The sequence below is a fragment of the Citrus sinensis genome, chromosome 7, assembly GCF_022201045.2.
Source record: "Citrus sinensis cultivar Valencia sweet orange chromosome 7, DVS_A1.0, whole genome shotgun sequence".
In the NCBI taxonomy this organism is placed as follows: Eukaryota; Viridiplantae; Streptophyta; class Magnoliopsida; order Sapindales; family Rutaceae; genus Citrus; species Citrus sinensis.
The window spans coordinates 17,486,929-17,503,370 of NC_068562.1; the positions used below are offsets into that span (position 1 = coordinate 17,486,929).

The window sequence follows — 16,442 nt, forward strand, 5'->3', positions numbered from 1 at the left end:
AAAAAAGATTATGATAGCCGATCCCCAGATAGTTAAATGCACACATGAATGTGCATGTCCATGCGGCCGGGATATCAAATTAGTCTTCACACAATGTAAATTGATATTCTAGGTGGGTTAAATTAGTCATTACAGTTTGAGTAATTTGAAAGTAAAGGACGGGAGGGCATGCAGTCAAAGTTCTCAAAATGTAAAGTCAGGACTGAAAATTTAATAATCCTCACTCTGCCTTTTTGAGAAATCAGAATGGCCCCTTTACCTAACTTATTATTACTAATAGCCTGTAGTAAAGGGGCAGCTGAAGTGAAGGGAAATGGTTTAACTTCTGCTTTGAAAGCCTTTGTTCATCCACACATTGCACAATCCATTAGTTTCTTCTCACTGCAGAATCCCTCAGGTGTTATATATCTTTTTCTTCCTTTTTACTTTTCGAATATTTTCAATAAAATATTCATGATCTTTAAGTTATGATTCTCCTTTACAGGACTACAATGGTGAAAACTGTACTGCCAACAATTTTTTTTGCAACAAAATTTCTCTTTCAGGGCGCAGTGGCAAGGTCGTGAATAGTGGTCCAAATCATTGTACATTTTTTATTTTTAATTATGCAGATCATGGTAGCCCCGAGATGCTTGGTAAGTAACGTTAGTATAAATTAAACTATTTTGAATGCTTTAGTTTCTTTTTCTTTAAGCTTAATTAGAAATTTTCATCACATCAATGATATGTGTGGGTTAATTGTAGGAATGCCTTCTGGAGATAACCTTTCCGCCAAAGATCTAATTGCAGTGTTAGAAAGGAAGCATGAAGCTAAATCTTATAAACGCATCGTAAGTAATTACTCTCTCTTCATGTGACTTCACTTAATTATAGAAATTATTCATGAGACTTAACAAATTTTTTTTTTTCCCTGGAAATATTGATTAGGTATTTTACCTTGAAGCCTGTGAATCTGGAAGCATGTTTGATGGCCTTCTTACAGAAAATAAGAACATATACATGGCCTTCCCACTCTGCCGTGCTCTGGGGTAATGTAACCGAATGTGCCTGCTGTATCACCGCTAACTAGGCTTCCAACTGATCAGACAAGCAAGCCCAAAGTCTACAACTTTTGCTTCAAATTCCTTATTGAGCAAAATGTTGCTTACTTTGATATCCCTGTGGATGATTCGCGGAGCAAAGCCGTGATGAAGGAATGCTACCCCAGGAGCGGAGCCACAAGTAATTTTGCAGCATTTGTCCCAATTCGTAAACTAGTAGCTTCTCCTGTTTATGAATACATGATCAAGGTAAGACTTAGGCTATGGCAAAGTAATAAACAAGTAGCTGCAAAATTGCATGTGACATTGCTCATGGGTTAGTGTTTCATCATCATGGCTTTGCTCCACGAATCATCTGTAGTGATGTCAAAGTGAGCAGCATTTTGCTCAATGAAGAGTTTGAAGCACAAGTTATAGACTTTGCCGGTTGCTGGTTTGATCAGTGATTTTGAGAGCCATGTTGGCAGTGATATAGCAGGCTCATTTGGTTACATTTCCTCTTGAGTATCAGCAGCAGGAAGCCTACCCAGCGGGAAGCCTACTGCAAGGGGTGATGTATATAGCTTGGTCTGTTGGGTGGAGTACTAAATGTACATTGATATATCTCTTTTTCTCTCTTTTATGTTTGAATATGGTCTATTAAATGTTGTAAAGTTATTACTCAGGTGAAGTGACTGTAGTAGCATAAGAAAGAAATATCTGAGTATAGAGTTTACAGAATGAGAGGAGATCATTGTGTTTACAATTTTATTTTCATTTTAGCTCATTTTATTTTTGAGTTTCTCTTCTATAAAGTAAAGCTACATTGCCATTGATAGCAAGATTATGATAGCCTTTATATCTATTAACTTATGCCAAAGTACTGACAATTACCTTTTTCCAGCCCTTTGGGATATTTTTCCTAGCAATAAGGAAATTGGTTTCTGGCATTACTGCAGATATGAGTGGGAAGTTTGCCTTCTGGCTTAAGTTCTGTTTGCCAGTTTAGTTGATAATGATGCTGGGCTATTGTTTCTTAAATCCTTCAATTTTTCCAGTTTTCTTGAAATAAGGGCCTATTATTTTTCTTGGAAGCAGTTTCTTTGTATTGTTGCTTGCAGTACAAAGGTCTAGGTTGTATATGTTTATCGAATATTCATCCTTCGGCAATCAATATAGGCCTGTTCAGGGGTGGGATCTATGTTTGTTTCACCCTTTGGTTTCACTTGTATTTCCTACTTCATGTTGTAGAACTCCTACTGTATTGGGGAGTCCCACTATGCTCATCATTATCCAGTTGGTGGTTATATCTTTCCTATATACTATAAACATGTTGATGATTCCAGTTGTAGCTCCATTTGACATGATGAAATAGTGCTACCAGTTATGCTAAAGCATGGTCAAAATAAGGTCATAGGAAAATGCAATGCTAAGTTTGGCTTAGAGGTAGAAAGATTGTTGAACATTCTTGAGAATTAGGTGAATTCAACATCTTGTATGGCTAGTAGACACCATCTTGTATGCCTAGTTCATTATGTGAAAGGGTGGGGTTGTGAAGCTAGTAGTTCAAAATTGTGCAGTGCTCTGGATTGTTTCTAAGATGGTGTGTTCAGTTTTGTTATGAAATATTCTTCTATTGGGGTTGGGGCAATCATGATTTGTCACTTGAAACAATGAAATTGATTTTTTATTTTAATTATTCTTGGTTTTTTCAACCAAGAAGAAGATTTAGTACTCATCACATATATATGATTGTAAAGCTTCAATCTCTTTCGAAACCTCCTCTAACCACAGGAGAGGTTTCAAAATAGACAAGGCCATTTTTGCTATACAATGAGAAACTGAATTACAGGATCTAGATGTATAGAGCACCCTATGTTGACTAAGGGGAGGCCTAACGCAAAATGCAGTACACAACAGCCAAATTAGATGTGATTTTGATCAAGCTGACAGTGCCTTGCGACGCATTTCGATTTTGGACAAATTAAAACAGAAAATTTCTCAAAATTAATCACCTGCCCTGAGGCTGCAAGAGTATTTGTCAAGGATGCTCGTTAGTTGTGCAAACTCTTTTTCATCTGCTTGAGCAAAAATTAAGCTATCATCAGCAGAGAGCAAATGCGAGATAGATAAACCAGCATGTCCGAAGCGAATTCCATGAATTCAGTTAGTGTGCTCTGCAAAATGGAGCATGCATGAAAGTGCTTTTGTGCATAGAATGAAAAGATGAACTAAAGTTTTCACAAGAAACACAAAGGTACAGTACTTCATTTGTACTTGCCCCCTGGATTGGAAAAGGCAAATGCAATCAAAGAAGTCTCTGCTATATGGTTATGCTTGCATTAACATTGAGCTGCAAATAATGTTGCTCTTTAACTTAATCATCCAATGACTTTCAAGACCCTTTCTCTCGATTCAAAACAGAAGACGATCATCAAAGATATATTAGACATCTTTATGAATGTCAAAGAAGACTATTGAAGACGAAAGCGTGTCACTTGCATTGCTCAGTCAAATCCTGGGAAAGAGCTCCTTGTGAATATTTCAACCACTATTTGCCTATTTGGTAAATGTGAGTAAAGAATTTTAATCCATTATGCAGCTCTCATCTCCATTATATTCTCTGTTTTCTTTGTTGGCATATTGCAGACGATGCATTTGTTTGATCTCATTACGAACTACTTATTTCTAGAGATTTTATGCAAACTTTATAATTAAAATCTTAGAATAACTGTAATAAACTAGCAGCAAAGGGTCATATGAGAAGAAATTGTTCATAAAGATTAGTTATTTTACATCACAGAGATCTGTTGCCAAAAAAGTGTCCTCAATAAGGCAAATTACTGCCCAAAAAATTTCTACAATTAGTCCCTGCCTTGTTAGTTTGTTGCTTTTTGTTGTTGAGTCATCTTTGCATGGAGAAACTTGACAAGCCCGTTAAGGGAAACTTCAGCATTTGTGCTCTTCATCAACTCACCAGCCACTTCTGCAGGTGTAACATTCACTTCCTTTATCAGCTCTTCAATTTGTTCAAAAAGGTGGTGATGGCTGATACCCAGATAGTTGAATGCAAGTTGTTTAAACACAGAAGTGTTGCAATATGACATATGAAGATGCATGTCCATGCGGCCAGGTCTCAGCAATGCCGGGTCGAGTTTCTCTTTGTGGTTTGTTGTAAAAACAATGATGCGACCCTCACCACAACAAGACCACAAACCATCAATGAAATTCAATAGTCCTGAGAGTGTCACCTTGTTCTCCTCTTGATTCGTTGCTTGTACTTCTGATGATTCTCGATTCTGTAGCTTGACAGAGCAATCAATATCTTCTATTACAAGCATTGATCGGCTTGGCATTGTGAGCAGCAGAAACCTGAGTTCTGAATTGGATTTAACTGCGCTTAAATCCAGGTCATAGATGTCAAATTTGAGTTGATTAGCCATGGCTGCAATCAAGCTTGACTTGCCAGTCCCCGGAGGGCCATATAGCAAATACCCACGTTTCCAAGCCTTCCCAATTCTTGTGTAATATTCTTTCCCATTCATAAAATTTTCTAAATCCTCCGTGATTTCCTTCTTGAGCTCTGAATCAAGAGCAAGAGTCTTGAATGTCATTGGATGCTTAAGCACAATGTTATTTGCATCCCAACGCATATGCATAACTGTATGAAGCTTTACCACTTTGCTTTCTTCTTTGATTGCTTTCGCCTTCTCCAGAACATGGGGCAAGTACAAGTTGAGTACTACGTCTTTATGTTTCTTGTGAAAACTTAACTCATAATGTCTAACTTCTGATCGAAGAGACGCGTTGTAATCTCCCAAGTTTGGATTTCTGTATTCCATTGATGAGGGAACTTGTGTGTAGACTAATTTCCATTTCAGCGTTACATCTTTAAAAACATCAAACGTTTCTTCATTTCTATCAAGGGCTATTTCGAAAGTCTTTTCTTTTTCGCTTTTTCCCACCCGGAATCTTTGAGCGGAGGTGGTAGTTGCCTTGTTACCCAAGTAATAATTTGCTGCTTCAAATACCTGGTTTATGGAGAATCCTTGGAATTCTTCGACAACAATGGTGAGTTGAGAAGAGAAGTATTGAGAAACCAAATGTATCTTGGAATCCAAGTAGCCGTAAAGCTCAGCTGGTAGAAAATCATTGGCAACGCTCCGAATGAGCATGGCGGATGCAGAGAGTGAAGCTGCTGTTGACAAAACTGTTTTTGCTTTGGACATTTTTTGATACCCTGAAAGAAAAGACTTGTGTAAATAAGCGCTTCCCAAAAAATGTGCTTTTGGAATGTTTGATTTTTTGTGATGATGGGTAGGCAAAGATAGTAATGCTTTGCCTCTTTTGCATTTTTTCTAACAAGACTCATGGAATTTATAGAGAAAATTAAAAATATTACACTTCTGGGAGAAGTCCTTGTTCGGCCTTGTAGACTTTTGACCTTGAAAATTCTAACTCTTTTACTTGCTTGCAGCCCAAGGATTCAAAAAAGCAATTTTAATGAGAATCGGTCTTGAAGAAGCTTCTCCTTCTTAATGGGGTAATGAGTTTTTGTGGCAGTCATTGTTGAAGGGAAAAAAAAAAGTAATTGAAAAATGAAGCCTAAATCAAATCGCAATTTTTTCAATGCACCGCCATCTGCAAGTGCATATAAATACATTTTGTCTAATATATAAGAATATTATGGAAATGCGATAATATATTTGCTTATCGCATTAGTCATTGCTTCAAATTCTTTTTAAAAAAATTGTAATCCTCGTCATTTATCACATTGGTTCAAATTCTTAATTTTTTTTTTAATTAAAAGTTCAAATTCTTAAAAAATTGTGTGAAGTAAAATAAAAAAAATTGTAACCCTCGTTAATTAAACAATTGAAATCCAAAATTTATATTATACAGAAGTTAGTGGATGACATGATATTATCAAATAGTTTCATTATGACAACTACTTATTAAATCAATTTAGATTAGTTTAATTGGGTCAAACGACAATATTGCTTTTACATGGTTGAATACATATTTTGTATAAATAATATAATCCACCGATCAAATGATGACACATCATATCCCACATCATTTGTGATACAAATTATTTATCCCAACTATGTATATGTAGCATCGCTTGCAACCAAGGATCATTTTGCTACCAACTATGGTGATTCTAGAAGATTTGGCAAATTAAATGGATCATTCTTTCATCTCTCTTTAATGAAATAAGCTATTTCTTAATAATTACTTCCTGTATGATTCTTTGCCTAGCCATCACTTGCAAGAGTCGTTTATTGTTGCCGTCACATAGTTTGAATTCTGGATATTTTATAAAGTCTATTGAAATAATCATATTGTCTGAAGATTTAACTATTTACCGCCCACTGTATCAATTTGTGAGTCGGCCTTGGAATGAAGAGTCATAATTTGACTAGTATGGGTCACACACGTTTTACGTTTCTTCTAATAATCAAACCAATTCTTGGAAACGCTTAGAATGCCAGGTCAATTTTGCCTCAACGGACCTTGCTCAAGAAGGAAAGTAGATGTCAATTATTCCAAGTCATGGCCAGAAATTATGTGCCACTATAAATTCCGCGAGGCATCTCACACAAAATGCAAGAGGAGGCTAAGTCTTGACAAACACTCCATAAAGCACTGTTTGTTATTTGCATCCGTAGTTCCACTTTTCAATAGGCCAAAAATCAGAAAATGCCTAAAGCAAAATCAGTTTTGTCGACAGCAGCCTCACTTGCTGCATCTGCCATGCTTATTCGGAGCATTTGCAATGAACTTTTACCCACAGATATCCAAGACTACATCTATTCTAGCCTTCATAATCTTTCTTGCCATATCTCTCCGCAAATCACCATTGTTGTAGAAGAGTTCCAAGGGCTCTCGATAAACGAAGTGTTTGATGCAGCCAATGTGTACTTAGGTTCCATGACAACCACCAGCTCGGCTCAAAGATTTCAAGTGATGAAGAGCGAGAAAGAAAAGAGAATTGGCACAACCCTCAATAGAAATGAAGAAATAGTTGATGTTTTTGGTGATTTAAGGCTGAAATGGAAATTTGTCTGCAAACAAGTTCAAGCAACAAAAAACAGAAATTTGCTCCAACAAGATAATAATGCGAGACTGCGATCAGAAGTGAGACATTACGAGCTAAGTTTTCACAGGAAACACAAAGATGTGGTGCTAAATTTGTACTTGCCACATGTTTTAGAAAAAGCAAAGGCAATCAAAGAAGAGAACCACATGGTTAAGCTTCATACGGTAGAGTATGGCTGTTGGGATGCAAATGACATGGTTCTTAAGCATGCGATGAACTTCAACACCCTTGCTTTGGATTCAGAACTCAAAAAGGCAATCATGGAGGATTTGGATAACTTCATGAATGGGAAAGAATACTACACGAGAGTTGGGAAAGCCTGGAAAAGAGGGTACTTGCTATACGGCCCTCCAGGCACCGGCAAGTCAAGCTTGATTGCAGCCATGGCTAATCACTTAAAATTTGACATCTACGACTTGGATTTAACGGATGTTCAATCGAATTCCGATCTCAGGTCTCTGCTGCTTAGCATGCCTAGTCGATCAATGCTTGTTATAGAGGATATCGATTGCTCTATCACGCTAGAGAATCGGGACTCGAAGGATCAAGCAGGACACAATCAAGGAGATAATAAGGTCACACTTTCTGGACTGCTCAATTTCATTGATGGTCTGTGGTCATGTTGCAGCGAGGGACGTATCATAATTTTCACGACCAACCATAAAGAGAAACTTGACCCTGCACTGCTGAGACCTGGTCGCATGGACATGCACATTCACATGTCGTATTGTACAGCATCTGTTTTCGAGCAACTCGCATTCAACTATCTCGGGATTTCTCATCATCATCTTTTTGAGCAAATTGAGGAGATGCTAATGAAGGTGAATGTTACGCCTGCAGAAGTGGCGGGAGAATTGATGAAGAGCAAATGCAAATATGCTGAAATTTCCCTTCAGGGGATTGTCAAGTTTCTTCATGCAAAGATGAATGAACAACATAAAGTAACAAACTAATGAAATAAACTGACAAATAATTTCTGCAGTACATTAGACAATTTCTGCTTTATTAACCATTGGGGAGAACGAGCGTAGAGTGCGAACGAGAATGAGAACGAGAACAAAAACGGACATCAGTTTTTCCTAAGCCATTTAACAAAATCAATACACATGTGCGTCACTCAATACACACACTTATTGCATAAATACATAAATAAGGATTGGACTTCGAACTTTTGATCACTAGTCAAAAAAAGGAATTGAGGGAACGACAGGAAGAACAAAAAAATACATAATAGAATCAAATTTACCACACTGCAACTAGAAGGCCAAACAAGCACTGCAAAGTGGCATAACATGGACCCACCAACATTTTGGTTCTCCATTCAATGGAACATCGAGAAGCCAACTGTTGTTACCGTAAGATCAGAGGTGCCGCTGGGACTACAAAGAATCTAACTTGACACTTTCAATCATCGAGTTTCATCCTCGAGGGCGCGGAAACCAGCGGTCAGATCCTCATGCAGCTTTTTGAATTTAGCAACCAGAGCTGGTTCTCCTTCTGCTGGGTCCTCAAACTTCTGTGATCTGCATTACCATGAATCAACAGATTATGACATACTTCCATTCAAATATATCAAATACCCTTTTTTTTTTTTAAATTCATTTTTTACATGAACTAGCAGAACAGTTTACTTACACTAATCTGTAAAATAGATCTCCCAGCCGATGCTTGATAAGGGTGTAAGTTATCTTCTGACCATCCATACCAGCTCCTTTCTCTACGGCCTACAGAATTAGATTCAATTTCTATTATGTACAAACCCAAAAGAAGCATCTCTCAGTCATAAAATTTCACACTTAAAAAAGGATTAAACGAGATGTCTCTGTTCAAAGCCTAAAAGACAGCAATCCAGTACCCAACCGAAACATATATATATATATATAATCACTTGTACTGAAAAACGGAGCAAGTTAAAGCATATGCATATTTCCTTTCCTTCACCAGAATCTTTTAAAGACCAAAAGAAGCGACATAGAATCTGGAGATATTGGACTTTGAGGAAGATGAAATAAAAAGTTTACCTGATTGGCCAAGTTATAGAAATGGATAATGTTACGCATCATCCAAACAGACTTGTAGAAAGGGCAGAACTTGTCATATCTGTCAAAGAAAACCAATTAAAAAAGGGCATGTAAGAAACAAGAAAACTACTAATGACAAGTGAAACCAACATACCGAATAAATAAGAATATCAGAAAAATGGATGCTACAGAGATTAAACACAGAGAAACTAACACTTACGGAGTAAATGCGTTCTGAGCAAGATAGTCCTCCCTCAAAAGCTTAGCAGTCTCTAGCGTAATCTTATCTCCTTCAGCCAAAGCATCCTTTCCGACAAGCTGACAGCAGGAATATACATAGAGATTCAGATATAAAGAAAAATAGGAAGTGCATATTTTTCCAGAATCTTCTTACCTAATGGTACAAAATAATTGTATCATTGGTTTAGACACACAAATCACTTTAAATATACGAAACTGAGGGGGCGGCAGATTGGTCTAAATATATTCTTGGGATATATCCATTTTCCCAGGGGAAACCACCGAAATTTAGTGTATATGATTTTCTAGAAAGCTAACAAGTGTTGGATTGTATTAGACTTCATCTTCACAAAAGCTTGGGGATTATAAAAGTCCTATGATCACCATATAACACTTGCTTCTAAGCAAACACAAATTTCTAGACATTCAATGTTCTTCATATCATTGAGACAGGGGTAGGAGAAAAGAGGGACAACAATCTGGCATATCTATTGCACCTAGCAATTCTCTCTCATATGACTTTGAAACAGCAGAGAAAACTGTGAAAGCTTAAAGACCAAAGATAACCTACTTGCACAATTTCATTCAGGTCATCTTCTCTCTGCAGCACCTCTCTAGCCTTTGTCCTGATGTTAATAAAATCCGGATCAAATTGCTCATAGAAAGACTCTAATGCCTGAAAACATCAAAAGCAAACTAGTAAATACATAGTACTTTATCTACACTGACAATAGGAGTCAGGAAGCTTTACAAAGAAGAGATCTTCAATATAACATAAATTATTAAACAACAGATTCAAGAACTTACTGTTGAATACTTCGAGTAAGAAATAAGCCAGTTTACAGAAGGAAAATGCTTTCTCTGCGCAAGTTTCTTATCCAGACCCCAGAAGACCTGAATAAAGAAATTGAAATTCGTAAAAATTTGATCATACCAAGCTCTTTTTGTATAATAATAATAATTATTATTTTATCATATCATGCTGGGACCAATGAAGAAAGTTGGAAACAAAGATCCATTAAGACTGAAAGTCAATTTGGTGCACTCCAAACATGAGGCGTACAATGAGACAGCAAACACTTTTTATTGCAACTTTAATAAGATAATTTGTTTTACGTTTTTTTCCTGTGAAAATAAACAGATAGGCAACTTCATTGTTTACCTGCACAATGCTGAGGGTGGCAGATGTTACAGGATCTGAGAAATCTCCTCCAGGAGGAGAAACTGCACCAACAATTGTGACACTACCAGTACGTTCTGGTCCACCAAGACATTTAACTTTCCCAGCACGTTCATAAAATGAGGCCAAACGTGCAGCCAGGTAAGCAGGATATCCACTATCTGCAGGCATTTCTGCCTGCGAGAAAAATCAACAAAGATATTGTTAAAGAGTAGAGTCAAAATGTACATTCCAATGTGCTGTGCATACAAAGAATGCCAATGAAGGGGAATACAAAAGGTACAATAGAAAAAACATTAAATTGCCATTGTTCTTGGGGTTTCGTAGCAGGGCATTTCAACACCATGTGCCAATTCATTATCCAGATACTAATATCTATGCTCTTAGTTGCAGCAATATCTCCTCACACTAGTGCCTCTTAAATAAGCATCATGATTTTTTTAGCAGATGGACAATTCTCAACAAAACCCCTATTTAACTACATTTATAATGAAACATATCATAAATTTCAATCTGGGAGAAATCTACCAACTAGTCAGCCATATCCCACAGGGCCAGAATGCTAACTGTACTATTATCAACCATGACATTGAGCTGCAGGCACCAGTAACTACTATCCCTGCATTTAACCAATCAATGTATTCATTCTACATCAGTCTCTGATTGTTTTGGAAATTGTTCCTACAGTGACATTTCCCTCCCTTCATTGTGAGCTTTTTTCATGGACGTCTACATTACAAATTACAGATGCACATACTTTTCATCATTCATAGACTTTTCACTTTTTAACCAAAATGATAATAAAATTAATTAATTAATAAAATAAAATAAAATAAATGCAAAAAAAATTGTAGCGTTACCATGCAATAACTTGTTGTCCAAGACCGACAATTGTGCCACATATATGAAGCATTTTTTTGCAAAGCCATCTCTTGTTTTCTTAACAAGAGTACAAATACAAAACATTGTCAAATCATGGCGAGCTTTTTCCCAGTAAAGGAACTTACCAGCCGTCCTGAAATTTCACGCAACGCTTCTGCCCAACGAGAAGTTGAATCTGCCATCATGCTAACATTGTACCCCATATCTCTGAAATATTCAGCTATGGTGATTCCTGCCGATTCAAATTCACATAGGTAGAGAAGTATCAAAATGATGCCCAACATAACAAGACTCACTTCCAGTGCATCTTAAAGTATCAGTAATGGCAAAACTTTCAAAAACTGTTTAACTACAAAGGCATTTAAAAAGCGTGTTCAATAATCTTTGATAAAGAATCCATATGTCGACAATTTTACATGCTCCACTGATTAGGTTTTACCTGTATAAATCGAAGCCTCACGAGCAGCCACAGGCATGTTAGAAGTGTTGGCCACAAGTGTTGTACGCTTCATGACAGATTCTTCACGGCCATCAGGCAATGTCATTGTCAATTGAGGAAAATCCATAAGCACCTAATTAATTGATACCTTGAATCAAAATTCTTCAAGAAAATTAAACAAAAAAAGTGAGCAATCAAACTAAGACAAACACATACCTCTGCCATTTCATTTCCTCGCTCCCCACAACCAACATAAACAACAGTATCAGAATTGGAGTACTGCATGTAAATGGACAAGTCATGTAAGTATAAACTTTGTTACTCAGAAAGTTTATCAATAAATCAACCAATCTTCCTTTTATCATAAATAATCAAAGTAAGAACATATTGAAAATATGCCAAGTTCACCTTAGAAAAAGCTTGACTGATAACAAAGTATAAATTTTGTTAATTTATCAATAAATCAACAATCTTCCTTTTATCATAAATAATCAAAGTAAGATCATACTGCAGATATACAAAGTTCACCTTAGAGAGAGCTTGACTAATAACAGTTTTGCCACAACCAAATGCTCCAGGAATAGCACAAGTCCCACCAAGAACTGAAGGGAAAAGGGCATCAAGAACACGCTGACATGGAACGAGTAGTCAGGTCACCACATCTTTCAAAAATAATATTCATAGATGATGCAACCACTATATTTTCTCTAAATCAGTTACCTGTCCTGTAAGCAGTGGAGTATCAGCAGCAAGCTTTGATGAAACAGGCCTTGGGGTACGTACAGGCCAAGCCTGCAAACGGTCAAAACACAAAACAAGAATTTAGAAATTTGTAGTCGTGTAATCATGGAATCAGACTCCGGAATAGGAATGATTAAAACAAAGTTACATACTTGAAGCATAGTAAAGCTCTTTTTGACACCTTGAAACTCAAGCTCTAACACAGTATCCTGCAAATATGCAAAGATCAAGTGAAAACTCATGAGAAATAATCAATAAATTGCACCAATCACATTTCCTCACTTTTTCCCTTCTTTCTAGTGTCATGGAGTGCATTAACGAGATAAGAAGGACATGGAGGCTTGTAAAATAAATGATTTAATCACAGATTCCTAACATCACACTTCAGGCCCTGCATTCAGTACCATTTGTCACTATTTATTTATCCTAATAAAGGCCCAAATCACCTCTTTAGACCATGCTCATTCAATCCCCGAAGTTTCAATGTTTGCAGATATTAACAACAGAACATACAGGTATAATAAACTAGGAAATAGTGTTTGGCATTGATTAACAGAAACCATGATCTCACCATCATAGTTTCTAGAATTAAAACAACTATGACTAGCATGGCAGTGTCGAAATAAGTAGTCATAAAGCTAGGAGAAACCTTATCCTTTGGGGAAATAAAACTTCCATAGCACAAGGAAATGAATAAATATCAGCTAGAAAAACATCCTTCAGCAGATAAAAGATACATCCCTCAAATAGCATATCATAAACATAATCTAGAACTCAACGAAAAAATGAGTTGCAGCATCGATAATGAAGAATCAAAGATAGAATTAAAAAAACTACTTAAAGAAGTTAAAGAGACAAACCTTTAGAGAATATTGACCAGCAGGTGCAACGTATGTGACTTTTCCCATGGCATCAGGAGGAAGAGCAACATGGTGCTGCATAAGACTGTTCTCAAAGACAGTCTGCACATCCAAAGCCATCCAGAGAAATCTTAGATGAAAATCAACACTACGAGAAATGTACATCATTTCAGAAGATAGAACAAACAAATTTCAATGCCAATAAACTTACAGCGTATAAGTCTCCACCAGTTAGAAGATCTCCCTCACCTGCAATCAGTAAATTGGATACAATTTAAGCAATACTGAATAAAAAAGAAAAATCAAATCAACATTAATGGTCAATTGTGGCCTAAAATATAATTAACTTTTCATCCGTTACCTATTTTTTTAGGCTGAAATTCCCAAAGTGTATCTTTATCAAGGGCTGGGACAGATACGCCACGAGGGATATACACATCACCGGATCTTATTGCAATGGTTTTCAAAGGCCTCTATCATAAATTTAAGAACCTCAAATAGATAAGCATAAAAATCGAATCCAAATCTGCAATTTATTAATCTAAAGTATTTATGATTATATACGTGATTTGAGCCCAAGTTCCAGTCAAACCTGAATTCCATCAAAAATATTTCCCAATATTCCTGGTCCTAGCTCCACCGAGAGAGGCTGCAAATATCAAGATTCATGTATTAACTAATGCAATCACCTTACCCACCAGAAAAGCAGGAAAAGAAAAAAAAATGAAAATGACCTTGTGTGTTCGTAGAACAGGATCATTCACCATCAAGCCAGCAGTTTCTTCATAAACTGAAATATAAAAGGATTATAAATTTTCTTGCCAATTTCAAGTAAATTTAAGTATATATGATGAGAGAAGAAAACGAAGATAGGATTCAGCAGAGAATAGTGCTGAAGAAAACATAACGACAAAAAAGAAGACAAATATCAAAATCAGGGGAAACCTTGGATTGTAGCAGAATCTCCTTCCAATCGAATGATTTCACCAATCAAATTGTCATGTCCAACACGGACTAATTCATACATAGCAGCGCCATTCATGCCATCTGCAATGACCACTGGTCCTGATACCTGTTCAAAAACATTCAAAAGGGGGGGAAAATACAGATAAAAATACAATACATGTGCTAACCCATGTAGTTCTTGAATTTAGATAGCATAACAAACTTAAAACAAAAATCAGTACTGTTCACTGAAAACTGATGACAACTATATCAACATATAAGAAAGCACAGGCAATAAAATTGGAACCAAATATCTGAAACTAAATAATAAACATCCTTCCATATGCAAAAAAAGATTTCTAGCAGAAAATTAACAAGTGGGACCAAATGACTTCAACCTGATGACTTTTTAACAACGAAACTCTTAATCAGGCAAAAAAAAAAAATCTGTTAGTTAATCTATCTCGAGACTACTCTCATAAGTGCCAGTAAAATCAAATAACTGAATATTAGTTAGTTACGAATTTGACAATCAACTGCGATACCAAGGAGTACTGAAGTAAATACTGCGTGATCATACTACTTTTTATCTCGTTGAGTAAAACATATAATTTAAAACAGAGTAAATCATGCCAGAGCGCCTTAATAAACCTTAATTATCAAAAACACGAGTTCAAAAATCCATGGAATTGATTCACTCCAAATTCTACTTCAAATAGAAAGAAAACAGATCAAGTGAATGATCAAATAAACGCCAAATAAAATCAAAACATATCAATGAACAGTATATACACAATTATAAATCAGTTCAAAATCAACTGTAAAACCAAAACGACGACAGATCGTAAAAGATAGAATTTTGATATACCTTGCGAACATATCCGTACTCGCTCTCTTTCTCTTCGTCTTCGAATGTGGTCAATCGAGCTCCGTAAACTGACGGCATTTTCTCAATTCAGCAAAACGACAGCGGATTTGTTAGGAGTTGATTTAAAGAAATAATTAAGCTTCAATTCTGCGATCTGATTGATTACAGAATCAAAATGAGATTTTTAGTTACACGGATCGATCAAAGCCCCTAGGGTTTCAATCGAGCGAATCCACAGATGTCCAGCAGAGAGAGAGAGAGAGAGAGCGAGAGCGAGAGCGAGAGAACGTGAAGTCGCTCCTGTGATTGTAAGGAAGAGCAGAATTATTACGTTGTAAAAATAAAATGGGTGGTTTGTAATTTGCAAATGGATTCATTTTTTTTTTTTTTAATGGTGTAGGGAGGGACTGATCAGGTGCGGGCATATACATTGTTAGCTCTTAGACTTCCTTTTTCTTGGTTTTGGTCACTCAAAGGAGACACGTGTTTTGATTATGATGGGTTGGGAGCAAGTATCATGACGCCGTGCTTGAGTGTCCTTTTGCACGTGGTGACTGAGTCATGATGTGGGGTTCTGATTTTACCACGTAAAATTAGATACAACCAAATTTAGTAAAAAGCGAAATCTCTCGCAAAGCCCTTATATTTTTCCATATTTTCTTAAATACAGAAACTTTTTAAAACTTATCATAGAATTTTATTATACATTTCCTAAAATTCTACATTCATCGTATCCTAATTCTAAATAATTATCTCATACTAAAAAAATAATAATCAGGCTTTAAAATTTAAACTAAATAGGTGGAGTTGTTTTATGTTTGACTCAAACATTCTAAATATTGGTGTAGTTGAGAAATAGTTTTAATTCACAATCAAATTAGTCTTCTAAATTTCTAATTTATTTTATATTACAATTTTTATATATTAAATAAATAACATTAAAATATCAAATAATTTCTTTAAACATAGTGATCGTTAAAATTTAATAAGTAAATAGTGTATAAACAAGATAGCTGATTAAATCATATAATATTTTACTCGTAACATTTAAGTATATGTGTAAATTTTATTTTGTTACGTCGATTTAGATTTTGGTGATTTGGCTTAAATTTATGTTGTTATTAAAAGGTCAATTCGGTATAAC

The 16,442-nt window shown here is 36.0% G+C and overlaps 3 protein-coding genes and 1 long non-coding RNA gene across 5 annotated transcripts; 2 read left to right on the forward strand and 2 right to left on the reverse strand.

Moving 5' to 3' along the window:
- Positions 1–244: 244 nt before the first annotated feature.
- On the forward strand, positions 245–1,855 carry LOC102607184 (uncharacterized). 2 transcript variants are annotated; one of them, XR_369252.4, is made up of 4 exons: positions 245–397; positions 485–635; positions 745–830; positions 928–1,855. It is a non-coding gene; the product is annotated as an uncharacterized LOC102607184 (long non-coding RNA). The 2 variants fall into 2 exon arrangements; XR_369250.4 differs by having other exon boundaries at positions 304–635.
- A 1,922-nt stretch (positions 1,856–3,777) lies between these two features.
- LOC102607572 (AAA-ATPase At3g50940-like) lies at positions 3,778–5,380 on the reverse strand. The gene has a single exon (XM_025096989.2). The coding sequence runs from the start codon at positions 5,246–5,248 to the stop codon at positions 3,899–3,901; it is 1,350 nt and encodes a 449-aa protein (XP_024952757.2). The 5' UTR covers positions 5,249–5,380; the 3' UTR covers positions 3,778–3,898.
- A 1,137-nt stretch (positions 5,381–6,517) lies between these two features.
- LOC102608161 (AAA-ATPase At3g50940) lies at positions 6,518–8,108 on the forward strand. Its single transcript, XM_006465082.4, has one exon. It carries the CDS (start codon positions 6,723–6,725, stop codon positions 8,073–8,075), a length of 1,353 nt encoding a protein of 450 aa, XP_006465145.2. The 5' UTR covers positions 6,518–6,722; the 3' UTR covers positions 8,076–8,108.
- Positions 8,109–15,637, reverse strand: LOC102578066 (V-type proton ATPase catalytic subunit A). Its single transcript, XM_052444364.1, has 20 exons — positions 15,299–15,637; positions 14,431–14,557; positions 14,220–14,275; positions 14,078–14,134; positions 13,847–13,958; positions 13,697–13,734; positions 13,486–13,587; positions 12,778–12,834; positions 12,605–12,676; positions 12,413–12,514; positions 12,101–12,163; positions 11,885–12,017; positions 11,571–11,677; positions 10,546–10,740; positions 10,191–10,277; positions 9,955–10,059; positions 9,364–9,461; positions 9,144–9,222; positions 8,758–8,846; positions 8,109–8,645 (listed from the first exon to the last, which is right to left on the reverse strand). The coding sequence occupies exons 1-20, from the start codon at positions 15,374–15,376 to the stop codon at positions 8,531–8,533; spliced, it is 1,872 nt and encodes a 623-aa protein (XP_052300324.1). The 5' UTR covers positions 15,377–15,637; the 3' UTR covers positions 8,109–8,530.
- Positions 15,638–16,442: the final 805 nt, after the last annotated feature.

Coding starts and splice junctions, on each gene's coding strand:
- LOC102607572 (XM_025096989.2), bottom strand. CDS start 5,248: ATGTCCAAAGCAAAAACAGTTTTGTCAACAGCAGCTTCACTCTCTGCA.
- LOC102608161 (XM_006465082.4), top strand. CDS start 6,723: ATGCCTAAAGCAAAATCAGTTTTGTCGACAGCAGCCTCACTTGCTGCA.
- LOC102578066 (XM_052444364.1), bottom strand. CDS start 15,376: ATGCCGTCAGTTTACGGAGCTCGATTGACCACATTCGAAGACGAAGAG. Junction 12,835..13,485: donor CTGGTCAATATTCTCTAAAG/GTTTGTCTCTTT, acceptor GCATATTTGCAG/GATACTGTGTTAGAGCTTGA. Junction 10,060..10,190: donor CTTACTCGAAGTATTCAACA/GTAAGTTCTTGA, acceptor TGATGTTTTCAG/GCATTAGAGTCTTTCTATGA.